General features: G+C 40.3%; 1 protein-coding gene across 2 annotated transcripts in view; it reads left to right on the top strand.

The window, feature by feature from the left end:
* Heca (hdc homolog, cell cycle regulator) overlaps positions 1-24,029 on the top strand; it is a 49,028-nt gene extending 24,999 nt beyond the window's left edge. The window contains exons 2-4 of one of the 2 annotated variants that reach the window (XM_006512783.4): positions 7,037-8,077; positions 14,881-15,035; positions 20,692-24,029. In XM_006512783.4, coding sequence (XP_006512846.1) covers positions 7,037-8,077; positions 14,881-15,035; positions 20,692-20,856 — 1,361 coding nt within the window. In that variant the 3' untranslated portion in view covers positions 20,857-24,029. The remainder of the gene's footprint in view (positions 1-7,036; positions 8,078-14,880; positions 15,036-20,691) is intronic. The other variant, NM_001033432.3, reaches the window with a different exon arrangement.
* The last annotated feature ends 1,855 nt before the right edge of the window (positions 24,030-25,884 follow it).

The following is a 25,884-nucleotide window of genomic DNA, read 5'->3' as shown; positions in this document are numbered from 1 at the left end:
AGCTACTAACCTTAGGCAGTATATTTCCATGAATCCTTAACCTTAATAGAACATCTTCAAGGATCTGGGTGATTTGGTGATATTTTGATGTTGTCTGTTATAATTTATACCCTTCAAAGTATTTGGGTGAATTGATGTTAGTGTTTAAAAACATTGTGAAAAATCAGCAACTTTGGAGGAGAAATGAGATGGGGTGAAAGATACTGACACATCCCATTGTTAATTTATGAGATAAACTAGATGTAGAAATAAAGCTAATACAAGTTAAAAGACACCCATTAAATTAAAACACAACACACAATGATTGCTTATTTAGGCATTTTGAACATGTTTTTCTTATACATAAATCACAGACTCAAGATGATTGATTTGTTTGTTTTGTTTGGGTTTTTTTGTTTGTTTTGTTTTGTTTTTTGGTTGGGGCAGGTCTTTAGGACCAGTTTCATAAATAAAATTATATTTTGTGCTTTATGAATCCCTGTCACCCAAGCTCGGGATAAAGGGCTTAGGTTGGAGAAGATATAAAGTACTTATTTTTTGATATTGAGGACATCTTTAAGATGTTAAAACAAGTCAGTTAGTGAAGTGTTTGGAGTATGCTAGCCTGCTTTGTTTATTATAGGGGAAAATACACCTCTACCTCTTTGTAGCTTAAAACACACATGAGAAGTCATGGTCAACAAGAAGTGAGGTCGAGAGTAGTACAGGCAAGATAGTGGTGGCGTTTTGCATGAGAGCATTTATTTAGCGTGGTACTTGGAGGGTCACTGTAGAGAGATGTGTGAGTTGGAGTCAGGAGTCTATGGCCTAGGAGTCTGTGATAGGGATGTGAGGCTGAGAGGAAGCTGAGAGGAACCAGGTGGGAAAGAGGAGGGGGTGTGCTTGTGTGCAGTGGAAGGGGAGAAGTAAAAAAGGGTTAATGGACACTGTGCCATCCTCCCCGTGTGTCTCAGCAGTCTGCGTATGTGACAGAAGATTGGTTACCTCCCTGGAGCTGTGCTATAAACTCAAATTTCTTGATATTTTTATTTTTTAATGTTTTTAGCATTGTGTTGTTGCAGACTGACAGGAGTTTTTAGCAATAATTGCTTAAAGTTAAATGAATAGGTGTTAAGCTCTATTTGAACTACTTCAGTAATTTTTATTACTCATAGTGACCCTTTGATGTAGGCACTGTTATTTCTACCATTTTATGGGTAAAGAAAAAAAAACAGTGGCACGGGAGGGGGGGGCAGTTAAATGTCCTGGCCAAGGCCTGAAAGCGAAGGAATTGAGTGCTACACAGGCTGACTTCCATGTCTGAAGCTAGAAGTGAAGACGCTCAGCAGGAGTACATGCTGTGAAAGAGACTACTTAGACGTGGGTTGCTCAGAAATGCTGAAATTCATCTTGGTATTCTGAGGAAAGAAGCTTGGGCGTGTAGTTGTTTGAGAAAGTGAGGTAACAATAAAAGGCTGGGTATATCTGTCCCTCCTTCCTATCTCTGTTCACCAGCACTTCAGCTACTCCAGAGTAGCTTGGTCCATTCCTTCCATACCTACTGCATTTCCTAGTCACAGACTTACAAGGTTAGGTAACTCTGCTACAGGCTTCAGAGTTTAGAAAGTCTTTATAAAGTCAGATGATCTATCTTCCTGACCCAGCCCCCCCCTAACTCTCATCATGCGTAGGATACTTGAAATTGTTTTAAAGGGGGTGGAGATAACTCAGTTTTACAGTTAAATTTCTGAAAACAGAGTACCTCATAGGTGAACAGTGATGACTAGTCTTTATTGTTTTAAATTTAAAGTTTTAGTTTTTGAGAATTCATACATGAATACTGTATCACTTCTACCCGTGCCTCCTCCCTCCCTCCAACTCCTTCTATGTGGCCCCTACTCCCTCTCAAGTTCATGACTACCTCTTTAATTATTGTTACATATATGTTTATGTATATATACATATATACACAACTGCTGAGTCCATTAGAGTTTCTCTTGTGTATATGTATTTACGGCTTAGTTTAAATCTATCAGGCTTATGCCTAAAGAAGACTAAAACTCTCCTAGCAGCCATTGATTGCCTATAGTCCTTCATTCAAAGGTGGGGCCGTGTGAGATTTTCTTAGCCAATATTGGCATGTTAGCTAGTATTTTCTTTAGATAGGTTTTGTTTTAATGGCCATATTGTTGAGATTTCATGGGTACAGCCTCCCTTTCAAGAATAGAAGACACTATCTTGAAGCACATATCCTGGTCCGTTGGGTCTTCTGCCCTATTCTTCATGGTGCTCCATGGTATTGTAGATGTATTAATTTGGGATGAACAGCCAGTTCTTCTCTGCAATGTCAGGTTACCAGACCCTTTAAAAAGTTGTTAGGCCTGAAGTGGAACCCAGTATATAGTATGGAGAGAGATGACAAATTGCCAAGTAACCTTAGCTCTGTTACTGTGTTGTAGAGACTTGAAACTTCTGAGTTTTATCCAGAATGAGCAAGATTGCATAAGAAAAAAAAGTGTATATTTTTTCCTTGAGTACGGGGAAATAGAAGTTGGGTCCTAAATACTTGAGGATAAACCTGTGAAAACTGGTCCTGGAAGGTTTATATACACGATTTTGGTATATATATATATCTGGAGGGCAGGATATGAGTGGTATGTGGAGTATTTGTGTGGTACATTTATGAACATGCTTGTATGTATGTCCCAGGGTTCATGTGAGAGCCAGAAGTTGACCTTGATAGCCTCTACCAGTCTCCACTTTATCTTAAAAAAATAAAACAACAAAACCAAAACAAACCAAAAAGTGTTCCACTAAAGGTGGGGCTGATTGATTGGCCAGCCGGCAAGCTCTAGCAAACTGCATATCTCCCTGCCTGCTCCAGTACTGGGCTTACAGATGAGATGAGGACACCACACCTGGCTTTTATGAAAGTCATGCATGTGTGGGTGACAGGAAGCACCTTACCAGCTGAGCTGTTTCCTCAGCTCTCTAGACATTTTTTTAAACATTGCTGACTGTGTACAGGCCGTTTGCAGTGTCGCTTGTGAGATTATCATGATTTAATGTCTCAGGAGACGGTTGTGATGCATGCTTTTACTGAACGGAGAGTTTCTCTTACTAAAGGGTTTTAGATGTGTCTGGTTAGTTCATCTTATTTCTATCTCTCTGGGACTGCTGTTCTCTTAAGGATTAGGGATTTTAGGTGGTGCTTTTAATCTCAGCATCTGCAAAGGCAGGCTGATCTCTTGAATTTGAGGCCTGCTTTGGTCTGTGTAGCAAATTCAAGACAGCTTAGGCTACATAGTGAGATAGCAACACAACAAAAGAGTTAGGGATTTTATAATATAACTAATTTATCGTAGATATGATTTGGAATCTGTTGGTGCTGTTTTCTTAGAGTCACAAAATCTGATTCTAGAAGTTTTGGTTAGGAAATGAAGAGTGAAGCATCACTCACTTAATTTCTAAGCACTTGTATAGTATATCCAAAACAGAAAAGTGGGAAACAGAATGGGGCAGTTTGCATTTAGTTGGGGAGCTAGCCACAAGGTAGGATGTTATGGTGGGAGTAGTTGAAAGCAATACACAATATAATGGAACTTTGCAGTTTATAAAGGCTACATCCATCTGAGATGAGTAGCAGGTAGGTGCTTTTGTCTTGATGGGTGATGAGTGGCTCAGTGTGGGTCAGCAGCAGAATTAGCACATGCACTCCATCTTTCTTACTCATCTCTGCTGCCTGTCCTGTGTGGTCAGGGGAAGGAGAGAGTGCATGAGAGGATAGGGCAGAAACACAAGTCCCTGTGCTGTCCCCACTGTGCTCTTCCTGTTATTATTTCTAATCATCCTATTGCTTAATCTCCTGCCTTCCTCCCATCCTCACTCTGGGGTTGGAGGTGTGTCAGAGTGTGATGTCTGTTGCGTGTATTACTCAATGTTAAGCAGGCTCTTGACTTTGTATTGTTTTTGTATCCTAGCTACAAAGCCACATTACAGAGGCTGATGTGTAAACATACAGAGCTGGCAAGGTGGAGTGCTGGCCGATATTTGTCAGCCTTTCATTGCTATAATGAAATACCTGAGGCAGGGTATTTATGAAGAGGTTATTTAACTCATAGGTTTGGAGGTTCCAGGGCGTGGTGTGTGCATTGGTCCAGTTCTGTGTGGGCTCTGTATGGCTCTAGTAAGGGAACAGGTGCCCAGTCAGCCAGGTTACTAGGACTGCATTTCAGAAGTATTCCTAACTAACTGCAGACAAAAATCAAGAAATAGAGCAACTCAGTGATCATCCTCTTGCTCCAAGAGACTGAGTGTCCTTCCAAGGGCACAGTTCTTGTTAGGCTGCACCCCGTAAAGGTCCATATCCTCTCATATTGCTACAGTGGGGATCAACACATGCATATATGGGAATACTCAACTATGTCCACATTGTAGCAGGGCCTTTCCACATAGAAATGTGGATGCAGAAAGCAGGTGAGACTTGCTATGATGAGTGATGGTGGGTGTTTAAAGCCACAGGGAGGTGTGGGTAGAGTTATGAAGTTATGTCTTTCTTCCATGTATCTGTATTAGAGCTCTTAAAAAAGATTTATTTATTTAATGTGTATGAGTATACTGTCGCTGTCTTCAGACACACCAGAAGAGAGCATCAAATCTCATTACAGATGACTGTGAGTCACCATGTGGTTGCTGGGAATTGAACTCAGGACCTTTGGAAGAGCAGCCAGTTGTCTTAACCACTGAGCCATCTCTCCAGCCCTAAAGCTCTTAATTCAGTTTGCTGCTTAAGGGTCCAGCTTCCAGGGTCTGTTAGATAGGAGTTGCTTAATGTTCAGATTTAAGTGTATCTGCTGCTCTTTGGAAAGAATCTAAATAGAATTTTTCCTTATTAGTTTACCTTAGTCTTTTTTTTTTTTTTTTAAGGCAAATGGACTTCAGGATTTACATTATGAATAATTGTGAGTGAAGAGATCAGTAGCCACCCTGTTAATCCTGGGTTCATATATCTTAGTTATTATTATTACTACATTTCCAAGATATGCTATTTAAGGCTGTCCCTCTGAAGAATTGAAGGTTAAAGCAACTGAACTTTATTTGACAACATTTTCAAGGACATAGTCCAAGTGGTTGTAGTTACTCAGTATGAATCACTTGTACAGTTTTTTTCAGTGTGCTTTGGTATAATTGGATTTTTGTTCCTCTAGTATTACAGCTCGTTCTTCCTTCTGCTTTTGTCAGGTATGAGTTTTACATGGCAGTGTCTTAATGAAACTTTATTTTGCTCCTGATTGTAAGAGGCCTGGGTCAGGTGGTATAGTAGGTGTGTAAAGGTAGTATTTGAAGCAGTAGGCAGGAAGACCTAATGTTTAATAGATGTCATATCCTTTCTGTTCTAAGCACTGTGTGTGTATGTATGAATTTTTTATCATTAACAACTAAAGTATTTTTATCTGCATTTTCCACAGAAGAAACTGATAAGAAGTAACTTGTCCAAGGGTACTAGCTTGTTTGTAAATCTATGGGTCACAACACCCTTGAACAACCCTTTCACTTAAGACCATCAGGAAATACATATTTAAATTACAATTCATAACAGTAGCAAAACTACAATTATGAAGTAGCTATGAAACTAATTTTATGGTTGGGGTCCCCACTTCATGAAGTACTGAATTAAAGGGTTGCAGCATTAGGAAGATTGAACACTGTAAATGGTACTGGTATACAGGCATCCTGATGGCAGAATCAATGCTCTCGATTACTCGCCTATACAAAATGGGATTTGTACAAATGAGGATTAAGGGCTTAGACTCCTTGGAGGCAGATGGAGGCCCACAGCAGTCATCTAGGGCTGCTCTGCTGAGACCCTGGCACCCTGCTCTGAAGGAGACAACTGGAGTTCAGGAGGCACAGCTAGGATTTGCACAGGCTTAAAGGTATGCCCACCCATGCTGTTGGAAGTGGTGGGAAGTTGTGTTAGTTATTCATTGGGCAGTGGTCAGGTTGTGTTTCTAAGGAAGTTGGGGATTTGTTCCCTGTGTTATGTTTTCAAGCTGCTGAGTTGTCCTAAGCTTCTAAAACATGCTCTGATCTCAGCATTGGCTGTCCCCTGTTCCATTCACATTCTCCTTTCTTCCCTTTGTGGCTACACTCCAAGTCTCTCAGGGAGTTACAGACACATAGTTGCCACCTTTTCATCTTGCACACCCTTTGCTCACTATTGCCTTTGGTGCCTCCCTCCCTCACCAGAAGAACAACCCTCACAGAGATGGCAGTGCTTGACTCCCTGCTCATTCTGTGAGCTTTTGACCCTTACCTTACTAGTAGTTTTCAGTCATTTTGCCCTACAAGGAGTATCTGAAAATGTCTGCAGACATTCCGGGCATTAAATTTGAGAGAAAGGATACTATTGGTAACCATTGGGTGGAGGGCAAAAATGTAGCTAAATATTTTGTAAAGCACAGGATCGCTCCTGCCTGAGGACTTAACTGGAGTTCTGTGTAGGCTAACAGTCTAACCAGACATCCTGCATTTAGTATCTGGTGACTCTAGAAGAAGAGTTGAGATGAGGCTGGTCTATTTTCTCAGTGCTATCCACTATTCGGGACAGATGCTATCTAAAACCCCTGGTGATAAAGCACTTTGAGGGCCCTTTTGAAGATGCCACCAGAACTGGTTGGGGTAGACGCTTCATATTCCTAGTTGCCTTGCAGTTTTAAAGGAACTCTGATACTGTCTGTTGTTATACCCACATCTTGAGAAAACTTTATACCACACTGTTAGAAGGCCAGACACACAATTGAACTAGGAAGGATTTGGACTTCTTGAAACGTACCAGTATGGTTTTTTGTTTTTTTTTTTTTTTTTAGCAAATAATAATAGAATATAAATTTCTTTGGGACAGCATCGTATCAGAAGAAAATAATGGGTGTTTCTAAATCTGCCTGGTGTTTGTTCTAGGGGAGGTGTAACTCGCACGAATGGGCCAGGCGGACAGATGGACGCCCTCTGGAGTCCTTGTGTCCTTGTGCTGAATCTCGTTTTCTTCCTCTTTCAGGAGCTCCTTGTGCCACGCCTCTGATCTGCAGCTTTGGGAGACCAGTGGACCTGGAGAAGGATGACTATCAGAAGGTGGTGTGCAACAATGAGCACTGTCCCTGCAGCACCTGGATGCATCTTCAGTGCTTCTACGAGTGGGAGAGCAGCATCTTGGTACAGTTCAACTGCATCGGCAGGGCCCGCAGCTGGAATGAGAAGCAGTGCCGCCAAAACATGTGGACCAAGAAGGGCTATGACCTGGCTTTCCGCTTCTGTTCCTGCCGCTGTGGGCAGGGCCACTTAAAAAAGGACACAGACTGGTACCAGGTAAAGCGAATGCAAGATGAAAAGAAGAAGAAGTCTGGGTCAGAGAAGAACACAGCAAGGCCTCCAGGGGAGGCTGGGGAGGAGGCAAAAAAAGGCAGGGCCCTGAACAAGCCCCAGAAGGGCCTGAACCATGACCTTCCTCGGCGGCACTCCATGGACAGGCAGAACTCCCAGGAAAAGACAGTCGGTTCTGCAGCCTATGGCGCCCGCTCCCCTTGTGGCTCCCCTGGCCAGTCCCCACCCACAGGCTACTCTATCCTCTCCCCAGCCCACTTTAGTGGTCCCCGATCCTCCAGATACCTTGGGGAATTCTTAAAGAATGCCATTCATCTTGAGCCTCACAAAAAGGCCGTGCCAGGAGGCCACGTGTTCAGAAATGCCCACTTTGATTACAGTTCGGCTGGTCTGTCTGTACACAGGGCAGGACACTTTGACACCCCTGTCCAGTTCCTGCGGCGGCTGGACCTCTCTGAACTTCTCACTCACATCCCCAGGCATAAGCTAAACACTTTCCATGTTCGGATGGAAGACGATGCCCAAGTAGGCCAAGGCGAAGATCTGCGGAAGTTCATTCTTGCAGCCCTCAGTGCCAGCCACAGAAACGTCGTAAACTGTGCTTTGTGCCACCGGGCGCTCCCCGTGTTTGAACAGTTCCCTCTGGTGGATGGAACTCTGTTCTTAAGCCCCTCAAGACACGATGAGATTGAATATGATGTTCCTTGTCACCTTCAAGGTATAGGTGTTAATTCACCTTGCCTGGTTTCTATTTGTTAAAACCCAAAAAAGCAAACAAGATGGAACTACATTTTTACTTTATTTAATTGTAACTGACATGTTTTTATTCTAGCCAGGGACTAAATAGGTAACATGAGTATTCCAGCTTCTCCCAGTGGCTGGTGGTTTTTGTACTTGGATCTCACTGTACTGGGTACAATTTTATGTCTTTGTTTTGTGCTACTTTGATGAAAGGATAGCTAATGTTTAGCTTTTTATAACTGGGTAAAAATTTATAGAAGAAATTACATTTTTCTCTTTGCTGTGAAGTAGTTTGAAACCTTTAATGTGCCCAGCAGGCTGTTATCCTTGTAAACAGGGAAAGGAGGAAACAAGAAGGGCCAGTGTTAGTCGAATTAATTTTAAAATTGTGAAAGATGAGAACATTGATAGTATCAAAAGGAAAATGGGGGATGATTGAAGCCCAGGCATGCCATTAGTTGGGGAACTGTAGTGGTCAGCTTATATGTATGACAAAGACTTGGGTACTTTTTAGCCATAACTTAAATAGCAAGTAGTTGGGCAGTAGAGGTGTGAAATTAAAACTGTTGAACTTCCAAAGAAGAGATACATGTATATAATAGTTCATAACTTTAACAATATGCTACAGTGTCAGATAAAAATGATTCCTGTCTTCTTCCCACTAAACCCTGCGGTTTCCACCCCCAGAGCCAAACACATTGAAATGCTAAGTGATTCTTCAAGGTTTTTGACATCAGGATTTTGAATACAGTTCTCTTAAGTCTCTGGTTTTAAGTACTATATCTTTTGATAAGACTGGCACATAAGATGGATGACTACGGATCTCTTTCCTTTGGAGATAAATCCCTAGTGTTTCTACTCTATGTTAATGGTGTTGAACATTATATATATATATATATATGTGTGTGTGTGTGTGTGTGTGTGTGTGTGTGTGTGCGTGCGCGTGTATGTATGTATATATATATACATACATATATATACATATATATATATGTATGTATACACGTGTGTATACGTGTATACACGTGCACACACACACATATATTTTTCTTCATTATATCCCTTGAAAGGGATACTTTTAAAAATTAGAGTTCATTTCTTCCATTACCATGTGTTTGTTGTTTTGGTTTTTGGAGGCAAAGGTCTCACTCTGTAACCCAGGCTTGGTGCAGTCACAGACCTGGGAAGACTTATTATTGAGAACTAACCGTTGGTTTAGCGTCTTAAGGTTCAAGTGCCTGAGAGTGGTGTATTTATTTTTTGTTTTAACTTTGGGCAGTTGCTCTCATCTAGCAGCTTTGTAAACCACTTTTCTAAAGCATTTCTACACACTTAACATTTTTTGAAGTTTCTTTTCTTCTGTAAACATCTCTTCTGAAGGCTTTCATTTCTATGCTCTCTCTATTCTGTCCTGAAGAACTCAGGACCTGCTGGACTTGAAGGAAAGCCTTTCTTATTTCTCATGCTTTATGTCTTGCCTTCTAACCCATATTTTCTTTTCTTTACTTTTTCCCTCAGACACCCTCAGAAGCTGCGACATTGGAAGTTTGAGAATGCCTTCATTCATTCCTAAACACTTGGTTGTTACCTAGCCGGGTCATGCAGTCCTTTAAATTACAAACATTTATTTTTGGAAACTTAGAAAGTGTTTCTTTACTATCTCCTGTCTTACCTCGTTACTGTCTTGAAGTCTGAACCCCCAACCCCCAATCTCTGTCCTCTTTAAAGAAGTTGACTTCTCCCTTACTCTCTCTCCTGTTAGGAAATCCTACTATATATTGTGGTTTCTCAGCTCCTCTGCCTTCACAGACTGTGGGCTGTCTTGGATTATTGATTGAGTACAGAAACTTAGATCCTCACTTTGGAGAAACTTTGCTTTTGTATTATAAATACAAAACTTTGATAAATTTCTCTCTTTCCACTTAATGTGTGATATTGTACCTCTTAGCTTGACATTTCTGACTTTCTTTTGACGGGAAAGAAAATCCTGTGTTTTTCTGTTATGTGTTACTCTGTTAAACCTTCTGGAAATGGAATGTTTCTTTAGATTTCTCTTCTAGTATTTTGAATTTCTAGGATCTTTTGTGTGCTTGCTTTTTTGAGACACTCACTATGTAGATCAGGCTGGCCTAGAAGAGATATTCCTGGCTCTGCCCCCCAAATGCTGGGGTTAAAAGCATGTGCCGCCAAAAAACCAAGAAACATTCTTGTTTCTCAGATGCAATTTCTTTTCTTATCTTTCAGAGTAAGAGAAAGGTTGCAGTTACAGGGTAGTCTTCTGTGGATGTTCTGTGTGGTTCTCAGGAATTCTTTAGTTTTTGTTGTAAAGTGAAACTCCCCAAAGCCCAGTGGCCTCAAGGGACTTAAGCCCTCTCATGGTTTCATGGCTGGGTTGGTTAGGACGGTTTCTCATCCAACCGGTGATAGACAGGTTGGCTTCTGGAACTCCCATGGAATGGGTTCTCTGTTAGCCATGCCCACCTTTATCCTCCATTAGGTTAATTTGAGGTTTTTTTTTTTAAGTTGTGCTTCTAATTGAACGGATTGTAGTGTAATGTTTTTGTGCCTGTTTATATTATGTAATAAGATTAGGGTACTGAAGATTCCATTCACTTCATATTTATAATCTATGTGATAAGAATGTTCCAAATCCTACTAATTTTGAAAAATATATAATGAACTGTAGTCACTACAATACAGTGAAACATTAGCACTTTTACTCCTCCTAACAATATAGTTGTTTGCCCATTAACTAGCCTCTTCCTCCCACCCCAGTGTCTCTCTCTTCCCTAGGAGAGGTAACCACTGTACTTCATCCTTGTACATCACACAGCTATGTGGATCACATGGTATCAGTCTTTTTGTGCCTGGTTTATTTATTACTTAATAAAATGTCCTTCAGGTATATCCATTTAATGGAAGTATGATTAAATTTCTTTGGTTGCTAAATATGTGTGTATATGTATGTAAACAAAATATTTTCTTTGTCATTTAATCTTGTAATGGACACTTAGTTTGATTCTGTAGCTTTTGTGAGGAATACTGCAGTGAATATGGGAATACCTGTACTTCTGACATACTGATTTGACCTCTGGATCATGTGGTAATTCTAATTAATTCTAATAATTACACAAGTCAAGAATTATATAATTCTAGTTACACAAGTCAAACCATTCTATTATTAGGTAATTCATAATTTTTATTTATGTGTTTATTTTTGAAACAGAATCTTAGAGTGTAGCCTTGGCTGGCCTGGAACTTCCTATAGATCGGGTGGCCTCAACCTCAGAGATCAGTATGGCTCTTCCTCCAGAGTGCTGGGATTAAAGGTGTGGGCCACTATCCCTGGCCTATTTTTTTAGTTTTTTTTTAAAAATATTCTTCTTTTTTCTTTTTTAAAGATTTATTTATTGAATATATATGAGTATGCTGTCTCTGTCTTCAGACACACCAGAAGAGGGCATTCGATCCCATTATACATGGTTGTGAGTCACCATGTGGTTGCTAGGAATTGAACTCAGGACCTCTGGACAAGCAGTCAGTGCTATTAGCCGCTGAGCCATCTGTCCAGCCCCTATTTTTTAGTTTTTTTTTCTTTTTCTTTTTCTTTTCTTTCTTTTTCTTTTTTTTCTTTCTTTTTTTTTTTTTTTTTTGAGGGAACTGTGTGCAGTTTTCTCTGGTGGCTTTGCTATACCCCACTAGAAGTAGAAGGGGGTGAGGATTCACCTTCTACTTATTCAAATGCATGAAGCTAGAGGGCATAATTAAATGAAATAGGTCAGGTACTGAAAGACAAATGCTGCCGTATGATTTTATTCAGCTATAGAGTCAAAACAACTGCTCTCAGTAGAATGTATTGAATAGTGTGCTCAACTAACGCAGGGCACCCTTGCCAGGGTAGGAAAGGGAACAGCTAAAGGCAGAAATACCATTAGATGGCACTTAGGTTTCTTCCTGTGTTTTAGAGGTAGGGTTTTTGTTTCTTATTTAGCATAACTCCTAGTAATTTTAGAGGAAAATGGATGGAAATACCTTTATTTCTACACCTTAAAACTTGTACCACACTTTATGGAAACGAATTAGGGTGCTACATCTATCATCAGTCAAACTTTGCACATGTGCTGCGTGGGATCATTAGTATATGTCTTAGTATATAAAATGCTTTTTATGTGCTAACTTATATAACTTAACTGTACTGAGCCCGAGCCTGTGAATAGTAGCATCATACATGGAATTAGTAAGTAGCACATGCCTAGTATGTACATCCTGTACTCTGAGCGCTCTGAGATTTCCAAGGAAGAAAGGGCCAGTTCTTGGGTTTGGTTCTTGAGGAGGCAGTATGGAATAGGAGATGTGGGAGCAGGTGGGGTATTTCTTTCAAGCCAAAGAAGCCCTTTGCCGTGTTATTATGAATTTGAATTTAAAAGTTTTCAGCATTAAAAAAAAAACCCTAATATACTAAAAAAAAGCTGCTTGAAAAGTTTGTAACCTGGAGACAGAGTTGAAATTTTGTCACATCTGTATGCATGAAGATAAAGAAACTACTGTTTGTAGATGGTGGGAACTAAAAGGAAGGAATATCTGCAGGAGACTTAAGGAAAATTACAGATTTGGAGAGTCTTTGGCTGTGAAAATGAAGGGTCTTCTTTAGTTCACTTTGATTCCAAACCATATAAAAGACATTTTTACAGGCTAGAGTAGACAAGGTTGGAAAAATACTGATTTTATGGGAAAGAAGATGAGGTTATTTGTATATATTTAGTTAACTTTCTGTGAAGAAACCTAGCAAGCACTGTTAGAAAGAAGCATTTCTGGTGAACATGTGGGATATTATTTTTAACATTGGTGGCGAAATCTTGGAAATGAAAAGAAGCAGTGTGATAGCACTCAAGGCTAAATCCTTAAGGTGTTGATCAGAGAGAGGATGGAGAAAGAGGCAAGTATACAGAGATAATGGCTGTGCTTGGTACACTCTACAGAGGTACCAAGAACTAACTGCTGATTTTAGAATCTGGTCAAGAGGTTTAATAAATGCTAGAGAAGTCACCAGTACCACAACTAAGGCATTAGTCATGGGTCAGTGTTTCTATTGCTGTACCTCGGAACTCTGGGTGATCTTATTTATAGTGAGCTCTTAGGCCAGCCACATTTATAAAGCATTTCCAGCTCCCAACAGGATGGCCACATTCTAGGGCACAGGATTCCACAGTTCACAGTTGATTTTATGTTGGTGAGATGTTTACTGTGCTCATTGGGTTGTTATTCCCTTGCTCTGCCCCTTAATCCTTTGGGCCTTCCCCAGCTTTGTCTCCAGACCCTGCTCTCAGGTTGAGAAAATGGTTTTATTTGGTCTTTCTAAGTAACACTGGTCTATTTAAGAGCGATTCGATGGCCTTCTTTGCTACTGTGCATCGTATGTGATTGTGCTATTAGGACACTGCTTACAGAATCTTTTCTATGGCTCAGAAATTCTCTTTATAGGACATCATGGAATAGTAATAGAAAACAATTCCTGAAACTAAGTTTCGACTTGGGCTTCCCAAGAGTTTGTTTGCCTGTAAGTTTAGAGTCAAGTGAGACATGAATTGAATCTCGTTTTGGCTCCTTATTTTCTTTGTAAGCATTCCCAAGCTGCCTAGACTCTTTAAGCATCTGCCTCTCCTGTTTGAAATGGGAATAAAAGTCATGAGCCCTTTGTAGTGTTGCAGTGAAAGTTAAATGAAAGGATGTATGGAACGCTCATGGCACAGGGTAAGTGCACAGTGAACATTCCTGTCTTCACCATCACAGCCATTGTTACCAGCACCTTCTGTGTCTGTGTTAACTTCCACTAGCAGTCCTGATGTATCATTGAGCACTGTAGGAAGAGACTGGAAAGGAAGTGTTCTAGTGGTTCATAGATAATTAAATTGACTTGGATATGGTCCCAGGAACTCAGTTGTATGGCATATGAGACCTTGTTTTCAGTGTTTTAGAACATAGGTGGGTGGTACTGCAAGGAGCTCTTGCAGTCGCCCCGGTTTTGGCAGAGACCCCACCTCCCAGTTTATAGTGTTCTTGGCTGTTACCATGCTCCATCCACTCATTCAGCACTCAGAGCTTTTCACACTGTGGACATTGTGCTGGATACCAAATTGACAAGGAAGAATGAGGTGTGGCTCCTGCTCTCGAGGAGGAATCGGGCCATGTAAACAAATGCAATGAAAATGTTCTCTCCAAAGACAACTAGAAGTCTTTGCAGTAGAGAAGGGAGAGAGAGCTGCTGGTCCTGGCAAGGTAATGGTAAAAACCCTCAGTCTGCGTTAGATAGCAGCGCACTCTGATTAAGAAGCCACTGTGCTGTGTTCTAGCGCTCCCTGCTCTCAGCAGTGTTGCTGTTACACATGGCCCAGGAGCATCCTAGACATGCTTACTAATTTGAATGCTTACCCTTCCATATATTTGGACGACCTTTTCTTATATAGACATTAAGTCCTGGATAAACAGTGAAGAAATTGAGGTTGTGACTTTTAAAAGCTCAGTAAATATTATATTGAATTTCTAATGTATCACAAGTACTATATAATTCTAGTTTCTAAGTTAGCTGTGGTGATAGCAGTTTTGGGATTGAGGAATGTTAACATAGTAATTGTGACTTTTGTAAAAGTTCTGGGCTGTCGATACCAAGACTAAATTATTTACTCAAATAAAACATTTGCTTTTTGTTGATGATGGGGGCTTTTTATCAGCACTGGGGATAAAGTTGTTTTGCACCTTCACTCTTGTGTTTTCTTTGTGCAGGGAGACTCATGCATCTGTATGCAGTGTGTGTGGACTGCCTGGAAGGGGTTCACAAGATTATCTGCATCAAATGCAAGTCACGATGGGACGGCAGCTGGCACCAGCTGGGCACCATGTATACCTACGACATCCTGGCTGCCTCTCCCTGCTGTCAGGTTGGTATCAGCTGAACTGAAGGTGCAGTAGATACCTATGGGCTTTTGTCACCAAGTTAACTTAGAGAATTAAAGGCTGCTTTGTGGGTACTTGGCGTGTGAGGTATGAGGGTTTGGTCATGGTGTCCGTCTAAGGAATAAAAATTCAGGTAAGGTAAAATACTGTTTAGTCAAAGGGAAACACACACATATATACACATACACACACACTCACAAAGAGAGGGGGCATAGAGAGAAGTAGATTTGGAATACTTTTTATCTGTTAAATCAAAACTAAAATAAAACTGCAAAGCACCTTGCTTCCTTTGAGACAGCATGAAAGTGCTCTCTGATTATCAGCAGTTGGGTAGGTGGCCCAGGGGGTTAGGTATCTGTGTATGGTTTCTTTAGTTTTCATTTTGCTTATAACTTTCTCATTTTGTGAGATTAATTTATACTACAAATCTGTAACAAAGGGTTTTAATTTAAACTGAAAAGGAAATTTTTTTCCTAGAACAGAAAAAAATTCACCAATTGCGTACTTTCTGTGAGATGTTTGCAAAACCCAGTATCTCCCACTTAAGTTATATGACATTGACCAGAAAGCTTTATAATTCCTCAAGTGCTAGAAGCAGCACTATTCTTTCCTGACTTGTAGGAAAGGAAAGGAGGAGGTGCTGACACAAAACCCCATTAAATAAGAAATAGAAACCAAAGGGATAAAATCCCAAGGAATACCGGAATTATTATTATTCAACATACTTGAGGAAGGCGTATTACATCCTTCCCTGGTGGGTGACTCTGGGTAGCAGATGTTCTCTGCTGGCATTGTGTTAACCCATATCCTTTACAGATAGTGAGTATTACACTGTGGCTACAATAGGAGTTTGTATCATTACCATTGTAACTTCATTTTTAAAAAATATTCTTCTAGTATCAGTTTGATTAGTAGGTGACCTGTTTGTGTTGAGTTCAAAGCCACAGACAGTAGTTCCCCTCTTTTTTGCTCATTAGTGTTTTACAGAAGAGAAATGTGCTTGTGAGCGAGGTGGATAGCCTTCTTCCTATGTCTTTTGGTTTTGGATAAGGTTGACTAGTTCTCTTTTCTTTCTTTCTTTTTTTTTTTTAATTGGACATTTTATTTGTTTACATTTCAAATGTTATCCCCTTTTCCGGTTTCCCCTCTGCAAACCCCCTGTCCCGTCCCCCTTTACCCTGCTTCTATGAGGATGCTTCCCCACCCACCCACTCCTGTTTCACTGCCCTAGCATTCCTCTGCACTGGGGCATTGAGCCTTCACAGGACCAAGGGCCTCCCCTCCCATTGATGTCAGATAAGGCCCCTTCAGCTCCTTCAGTCCTTCCCCTAACTCCTCCATTGGGATCCCTGTGCTCAGTCCGATGGTTGGCTTTGAGCATCTGCATCTGTATTTGTATTGGTCAGAATCTGGCAGAGCCTCTCGGGAGACAGCTGTATCAGGCTTCTGTCAGCAAACACTTCTTGGCATCAGTAATAGTGTCTGGGTTTGGTGTCTGCATGTGGGAAGGATCTTCGGTCTCTGTTTCACTATTTGTCTCAGTATTTCCTTTATTTCAGGGTTAAAATTTTGGAGCTGGTTGGGTGGCCCCATCCCTCAACCTGGGTTTGGGGGGTGGAGTGCCTAACCTCTGGATATGGTCACAACAGGTATGCTAAGCATCTCCATGGGATCCTGATAGGCTCTTTGTTTCCTGGCATCTGGGACTTTCTGGTTGCTACCCCCAGTTGCCCATCCCCCATTGCTACACATCTCTGTTGATTTCCTGACCCTCTGTACATCTCCTCCATCTCCTCCCATACCTGATTCTGCCCCTCTTTTTCCTCTCCCATTCCTCTCTTCCTCCAATTCTTTTCCACCCTCTATTTCCTTTGATTATATTGCTCCCCCTTCTAAATAGTACTGAAGCATCCACTCTTTGGTCTTCCTTCCTCTTGAGCTTCATGTGGCCCATGAGTTCTATCATAGGTATTCCACAATCCTTGCCTAATATCCACTTATCAGTGAGTACATACCATGTGTGTTCTTTTGTGACTGAGTTACCTCTCTCAGGATATTTTCTAGATCCATGCATTTGCCTGCAAATTTCTTGAAGTCATTGTTTTTAATAGGTGAGTAGTATTCCATTATGTAAATGTACCACATTTTTTATATCCATCCCTCTGTTGAGGAACATATGGGTTGTTTCTAGCTATTATAAATATGGCTGCAATGAACATAGTGGAGTATGTGTCCTTATTACATGTTGGAGCATCTTCTGGGTATATACCCAGGAGTGGTATAACTGATTTCAAATTTCTGAGGAACCATCAGACTGATTTCCAGAGTGGTTCAACCAGCTTGCAATCCCACTAGCAATAGAGGAGTGTTCCTCTTTCTCCACATCCTTGCCAGTGTCTGCTGTCACCTGAGTTTTTGATCTTAGCCATTCTGACTGGTGTGAAGTGGAATATCTTGTTTTGATTTGCATTTCCCTGATGACTAAGGATGTTGAACATTTCTTTAGGTATTTCTATTAAGGAGTAGAGATTGTTGCTTCCTATTATTTTTGTTCTTAGAGGTGGAATTATGTTTGTGTGGCTATCTTCTTTTGGGTTTGTTGAAGGAAGATTACTTTCTTGCTTTTTCTGGGGTGTAGTTTCCCTTCTTGTGTTTTCCATCTGTTATCCTTTCTAGAGTTGGATTTGTGGAGAGATACTGTGTAAATTTGGTTTTGTCATGGAATATCCTGGTTTCTCCATCTATGGTAATTGAGAGTTTTGCTGGGTATAGTAGCCTTGGCTGGCATTTGTGTTCTCTTAAGGACTGTATAACATTTGCCCAGAATCTTCTAGCTTTCATAGTCTCTGGTGAAAAGTCTGGTGTAATTCTTATAGGTCTGCCTTTATATGTTACTTGACCTTTTTCCCCTACTGCTTTTAATATTCTTTCTTTATTTAGTGCATTTGGTGTTTTGATTATTTTGTGACTGGAGGAATTTCTTTTCTGGTTCAATCAATTTGGAGTTCTTTAGGCTTCTTGTATGTTTATGGACATCTCTTTCTGTAGGTTAGGGATGATTTCTTCTATAACATTGTTGAAGATATTTACTGGCCCTTTAAGTTGGGAATCTTCTCTCTCTTCTATACCTATTATCCTTAGATTTGGTCTTCTCATTGTGTCCTGGATTTCATGGATGTTTTGGGTTGGGGTTTTTTTACTTTTTGCATTTTCTTTGACTGTTGTGTCAATGTTTTCTATGGTATCTTCTGCACCTGAGATTCTCTTTTCTATCTCTTGTATTCTGTTGGTGATGCTTGCATCTATGACTCTTCATCTCTTTCCTAGGTTTTCTAACTCCAGGGTTGTCTCCCTTTGTGATTTTTTTTATTGTTTCTATTTCCATTTTTAGATCCTGGATGGTTTTGTTCAATCCCTTCACCTGTTTGGTTGTGTTTTCCTATAATTCTTTAAGGGATTTTTGTGTTTGCTCTTTAAGGGCTTCTAGCTGTTTGCCTGTGTACTCCTGTATTTCTTTAAGGGAGTTATTTAAGTCCTTCTTAAAGAGATGTGATTTTTAAAATCAGAGTCTTGCTTTTCTGATGTGTTGGAGTATCCAGGGCTTTGTGGTGGGTAGGTTCTGATGATTTTAAGTGGCCTTATTTTCTTTTGCTTATGTTCTTATGCTTGCTTCTTACCATCTGGTTATCTGTGGTGTTAGCTGGTCTTGCTATCTCTTACTGTGGCTTGTCCCTAAGCCTGTGTGTCAGCATTCCTGTGAGACTAGCTCTTTCCAGGTGGAATTTGTATATGGAGAACTGTGGCACAGGGTCAGCTCTGGGTGCAGATGGAATCCAGAAAGATTCTATCCTCAGCTGCTTCTCAGTTCCTGTGTCCTCATTAGGGCTCCAGGCGGGTCCCTCTTGGGCCAGGTATTTGAGCAAAAGTGGTGTTCTCACCTGTGCTCTCAGGTGTGTCTGCACTCCTGGAAGACCAGCTTTTTCCAGGTGGGATTTGGGTATGAAGAGCTAAGGCACAAACCGGAAGACCTTAGTCTCCTGTTCTGGTGGTGTTCTGACCACATTTCCAGATTCCAGGTTAGCTTTGATTGAGTTACTGTGATCTTCCAGTTACTCACTGTCATGCTTTAGTGTCCATTCGTAAGATGATAGAAACCAAAGGGAGTGTGGTGCCTTTTCTGTGTACATAGATGATGTAGCAGGAGGGTTAGCCTCTTAAGGAAGTGAGGACATGAACAAAGATTTGGGCTATATTAAATAAAGCTCATGGCATTTTAGCATTGCATGGGACCTTGCCAGAGCTCATTCAGCTTTCTGAATGGATGCTTATAATGGATGACTCAAGGTTTTGAAAGTTTTCTCCAGATCTACATAAATCGTGTCACAGCTGTGACTAAAACATGTGATTCCTATTCTGGTGTTCTTTCTACTTGTTGTTGAACGGGTGTGGCATTTCCATGTATTCAGTTAGAAATACAGACTGGCATCTTGCCCACCAATCCTTTTGTCTGCACTGTATGTTCATTCTTGAAACTGATATATGCCAAGATTATATTTTCTGTCCCTCAACTGAAACAGAAAACCTGTTTGATTACTGTTGTTGTTGTTGTTGTTATTATTATTATTATTATTATTATTATTATTATTATTAAACAATTGAAAATATTCACCGTGAAGATACACCTTGTAGACAGTTCTCAAGTATTCAGGAAAGTCTTCAAATAAGTCTGAGCCAACAATAAGTAGTATTTGGTTATCTGAAAAGAATAAGAGGTTAGAGAGAACTTTCCTGAAGACTCAGAGGGATGAAGTAGTTAAAAGAGAGTTCATTTTAGGCTTTGGAAAGATAGCGTGTGTAGGTGAAGTGTGCACTTTGGAGCACATTTAGTTTAAATCCCAGCTGTTCAGCTTTCTGTTTTCTTGGGCTTGGTATTTATCAGTGTGTGCCCCTTTCATCATCTGAAATGCACATCATGCTCCTTCACAAGAAAGCCTTGAGGACAGATTTGTTAGCAGATTTTTAGGAAGGCTCTAAATCAAGACTGTTTGGTCTGTAATTTCTGCCTATCCACTGTGCTCCCAGATCTATTGCTGAAGTGCTGCAGGATGGTGCTGTTAGAGGCACAGGCGCAGGTGAAGATGGCATGTGATAGTGAATTCCAGACTCTCAACATACACAACACTCTTGCCTGCATTGCCCATTTTGCTTGGATATTTTAGGGAGATTTTACTTTTATATCAAAGAAAACTGTCATATAGAGACAAATGACAGTGTATAAGAGCTTTTGAAATAAACCTGGACTCTTCAGGAAAGTTTTTTTTTTTTTTAATGTAGATTCAGGTGCAAATAGCCATATCAGCCAGGGAGATGTTGATTGCTGTTAGGTAACTCTGTTGGTAGTACTGTTTAGAATTTTCTCATTGGTAGGCACCTCATATTAAGAGAGAAACTGGGAGACTGTAGTCTTTAGAAGGATGATGACGAATGTCAGAATATGCATCTTAGATGTACATGCCTTGATTCTGCTAATAATGGAGATGTTTCGCTGAATCTCAGTCAGTTCCCAGCATTTTGATTAGGTGGCTTTTGACTATATTGGGTAGCTAGTGGTATTGTGGCTTATGATGTCTGTTTCCCCAGGCCCGTCTGAATTGCAAGCATTGTGGCAAGCCTGTGATCGACGTACGGATCGGGATGCAGTACTTCTCTGAGTACAGCAATGTCCAGCAGTGTCCACACTGTGGGAACCTGGACTACCATTTCGTGAAGCCATTCTCTTCCTTCAAAGTTCTCGAAGCTTATTGATGAAAGCTTTGCTTTAGTAATAGCTATTTTATTGATATTATTACTTTACTACATATCTTTTATAGGGGAACATTCTGTGACATTAATTTCTTTTCTAATTTGAAGCAGAGTTTACTTTGTATATTTGTGCCACTAAAATGGGGACTTCCTCTTGCCCTTTCCTGATTCCCAAATGTCAATGTGTGGGTAAGACTGGAGGCCAGATGGGGAATTGTGCAGGTTTGGTAGGGTTTTAGTCTCATGCAGAGTGTCTGATGGAGTTCTAAGGTAGTAGGAAGAATGGGTGCCATTTAGGGGTGGGAATCTGGCTAAACTAGAGGTGTGGTAGGAGTTGGGAGGGAGCTTTTACTAAATGTTAGCTTTCTTGAGACTCACTGTTAGTTCTCTGGGCCTTGGGGAAATAAATGACAAGTGAATGTACACCTGAGCCTGGACAGCCAGTACTGTATTAGGCTGTCTGGACTCTGTTTTTCAGCACAGGTTGAGGTGCAATTTTCTCCCACTGATAGATGATTTGAGAGTAGAACTGAGTGCTCTTTCTTTGACTATTTGTCTAATTTAACAGTTTTCATACTGGAAATAATATCCAAATTATATGACACGTGAAAGCTGTTGCTGTGTAGGTGAGCTGAATCTAGCAGGTCTTGTGAAGCAAATTTGGAAATGATGCACACTGAATCAGGCAGGCAGAAAGACACACTTTGGTTATTTGAACTGTATCTCTAGAGGTGGTCAGAGAGTCTACAGAAAATCTGTATACTCGGTGGTTTTGATGGGCAGCATTTACAGGTTGCATTGCTGAAGTGCTGCCTGGTATCCAGAGCTCCTTGCAGGTAAACCTCTGGCCTGCCTGCTGTGCTGCAGAACCACCTGTGCCACACTTCCTTTTCAGTATATCTAGTGCCACATAGTCAGAGCCAATCTGAAGAAGGAAGGCGACAGTTAGAATGATGAATAGTTTTTATTCTTTTAAAAGTAAGTTCAGTTTTGGGAGCAGTAATGCAAAAGAGCATATCTGAAAATAGATCATCCTAAAGATTCCCATGATCCCTCACTGTTGGTTAAAGCAAAAGTAGCATACAGACCAAGTATTCCAAACCAACCTCTGTGCAGGAGAATGTGGAAACTTCAATATGCTGAAGACATGGCCTGTACAGTTAGAATTAGAGACTTACTTCTTATGAAGCAATTTGGTATTTTCAAGTATGATATAGAAGTACATATTAAAAGAATACTAAATCTTACCCATTTATGACTAGGCAAATTTGAAGTTTATGTAAATATTTATATCATTTTTTTGGTTTATGCCCCCTACACATACAGTGGGTGTTTCTCTTCAAAATTGTCTAAGCATTATTGCCAGTGAGTTTTAAATTCTACTGCTTGGTGATTTGATGGAATCAGCATTAAGGAACCCAACTAAAACTCTTCATCTTTGGATGAATATTCTTCATCAGTTGGTTTGTTACTCATAGTTTGATGATCTGAAGTTTCACATCTGTAAAAACTTGCCTAGGACAAGCAGAAATCATTATTGGTCAGGTGGTGTTTAATGCAATTACATGAGGTCTACATAACATAATACTTACAAATTTGTCTCCGAAGCACAAAGCTGTAATTAGGAATTAGCTGTTTCCCTATGAGTCTGTTGTACACTCAAGTTTAAAATTTTGGTAAGTTTCTATTCAAATTCATATTTGTCTTCGTGTTTCTGATTCTTTTAAAATAAATAAAATACTTGTAATGCAGTTCTTTAACCTGGTGACGTTTTCTAGTAAAATTTCACTGTGTTATTGTTCCGAAGTCAATCTATTCACTGTACCACGTGAGTTCTTTAGGTTAAAAGACACTGTGGAGCTGTAAGCCACATTCCGTTCTTGTTCCTTAGATTGATTTCTGCCCCTAAAAGGAAGAGGTCTTATTTCAGTTGGATAACATTTGCATTTGATGCTATGTTGATGATAAAGTGAGGACTATGTATATGGTCTTACAAAAGAAGCATGAGCCCTGCATTCCAATACTTACCTTTTGCCTTTTAGTGCATTAATTTCACTTTTGTCTGGAAGGGAAAATTTGGCTGGTTGGAGAAAAAAAAAAATACAACTAAGCATACAATACTTGCTATAAAGGTAAATTTTACTTTGGAAATCTTCTGACCTTAATGTTTTCACCAGTCTTTGCCTGAACACGTTGATTAGAATTGGTCTATGTCAAGAAGGATTATCATTTCTATTGTAGTTGGGACAGTAAAGGGTATCAGTCACCTAGGAGATCTAACTTCTGTTTCTGATGAGTAACTCATAGATTCAGTAACTCATAGATTGACTAATAATTTAAAGTGATTTTTATCTACTTTAATATCTTTAGTCATTTATTTTTAAAGTGTTCCATACTTTGAGCAAGTAAAATTGCTTCAGTTTTGAGACAAGCTAATTTCTGATCGTATTTTCTTCAGGCCATCTCAGCTCTCTGCTGTTTCTGATTACCTGATCACATGGGAAGCCCTTACAGAGGGGCTTCTCCAACATCCTTTAATTTCCAGTTTTTGAAAAAGGGATTCATTTTTCTAAGTAAAAGAAATTTTCATACCTTTTTGGGAAAAATTAGCTCATGAAGAAAGAGTTTTATATGTTTAAATGATAAAACTTAACAGATTGAGTCATAACATGCTAGACTACCAAGACTACCTTTCTGAGTTCCTCGTGTCGTCCTACAATACCAGTGCTTTTTCTGTGCAGTCTGCTTTGTGCCTGTTTTCTAACCTTGTTGATTTTTTTGTTCAAGTCCTTGAAGCAGTTGTTGAATAATTTTAGTTGGGAGATTGGGGAAGAGGTGAGGAAAAAGCACTTTTCTTTAGGGTGTGGTTCCCATGACAGGATGCTGCCTAACCTAGTTCATCTTCATACCTTGTTGACTTTATTATTTTTTCAGATAATTGAAAGAGAATATAATGAATGGACACCATGAAAACCAGCTCAAAAATATGTTGTTGTCTACAAAGATTTCTTGTCAAGATGTCTTGGATTGCACTTTTGTTGAGGGAAGCCAGTGTAAATACTTAAAGAATGTTGATAAAAATTGAAGCATTTGGGTTATGGAATCATGTGTGATGTTAGAGGGTTTCTGTATGTGAAAGGTGTGTATTAAGAATAATAAAATTTTAGAAACAAATATTAAACTTTGCATTTTAGATTTTGTTGGAAGTTTTTGAGAAACGGGGATGTTTGGTAAGAAAAGATAGTAGAGAAGTAGGGATATTCTCAGAGTTTAAAAAAATCCCAGAAAGCCATTCCAAAAGTACTACTGCAACTAATCCAAAGTGAAAATTCCAGAGTAGCAAGATGGCTCAGTAAATAAAGGTACTTGTTGAGTTTGATCCCCAGACCTTACATGGTGGAAGGAGAGAAGCAGCTCGAGAAAGCCATCCTCTGACAGAACATGTATGCTCTGGTGCATGCACATGCATGATAGATAAATATAAAAAAAAGAAAAAACAGGGACAGGACCCACAATTAGAAATTCTTCACTGCTTACACACATGTATCACATGTAAGCTTCTTTTGCAGCAAAATAATAGCAAATCAGCCTTCCCCTTGTTTTGTATGTATATTATAAAATTATTGTTCTGGTTATACATAATTCTATGGTATAGAAAGTGTTAAAGAAAAATGTAAAAAGTGTGATTTTGAAACACCCAAGCCCCCACTAGACATTGCCTTAGTTACTTTTGTATTGCTGTGAAGAGACACCATGACCAAGGCAACACTTATACAGGAAAGTATTTAATTAGGGACTTGAAAATAGTTTCAGAGGCTTAAGCCTGCTGGGGAGCATGGTTGCAATGCAAGCAGGCACTGGAGCAGTTTTGCATCCCGATTTGCAGGCAGAGAGATATACAGGGCCTTGCACGGGCTTTCAAAACCTCAAAGCTCACCCCCAGTGATATACTTTCTCCAACAAGGCCTCACCCAATCCTAATGTTTTCAAACAGTTCCATTCTCTGGTGACTAAACATTCAATTATCTGAGCTTAGGAGACTATTTTTTTCTCAATTTATTTACTTTGCATCCTAACCGCAGCCCCCCCCCCCACATTCCCTCTTTAAAGCCCCTCCCTCCCCCAGTCACCCTTCCTTTCACCTTTGAGAAGGGGGTGGTCACCTCTCATCTGGGTATCAACCAACCCTGACACCTCCTGTTACTGCAGGACTAGGCACATCCTCTTCCACTGAAGCCAGATAAGGCAGTCCAGTTAGGGAAACAGGATCTACACACAGGCAACAGAGTGAGGGACACTCCCCACTCCAGTTGTTGGGAAACTTGCATGAAGATCAAACTGTACATCTACTACATATGTGAGGTGGCCTAAAGACCACCTCTTGGTAAGTCCCACCTTTCAGTGTCTTAATACATTGATTTGGAGTGATGGATTCACACAGAGCAATCATATTTGAAAACATCTAAGAGTAGTTTTTAGTGGGGAGGAAAGGAAAAAAAATACTTGAAATAATTGTGACAGCCAGTCCCACAACATCCAGAGGAAGCTCTACTCTAAGACACGCTTAACACACCCAGGATCATAGCATCAGAGGTGAGGAGGACACGACATCTGTGCCAACACCACCGGAAATAACTGAGACCAGCGAGATCAAGGGACACAGGAACCTTACCCAACCAGTGGCAAGGGACCCTTCTGGTCTGGGCTCGTGCCCAGAACAGACGTTGGGTAAAAACTCTGCAGCCAGTCCCAAAACATCCAGAGAAAGCTCCACTCCCAGGCACTCTAACACGACCAGGATCACAGAATCCCAGGAACTTGGCCACACCAGGATCTCAGGGGCCCAGAGGGAGTTTGATTCCCAGGAACTCTGATACACCCAGGAAATCAGGATCCAAGAATCACAGGATTACAAAGACAGGTGTACTCTGAGGAGCTCTGACACAACCAAGATCACAGGAAGGACAGGCTCCAAACATATATGGAGGGCAGGTAGCACTAGAGATAACCAGATGGCAGGAGGCAAGCTTA

Source organism: Mus musculus, chromosome 10, assembly GCF_000001635.26.
Source record: "Mus musculus strain C57BL/6J chromosome 10, GRCm38.p6 C57BL/6J".
Classification (NCBI taxonomy): Eukaryota; Metazoa; Chordata; class Mammalia; order Rodentia; family Muridae; genus Mus; species Mus musculus.
The sequence above is the reverse complement of the archived record's forward strand: the minus strand, read 5'-3'. Positions and strand labels throughout refer to the sequence as shown.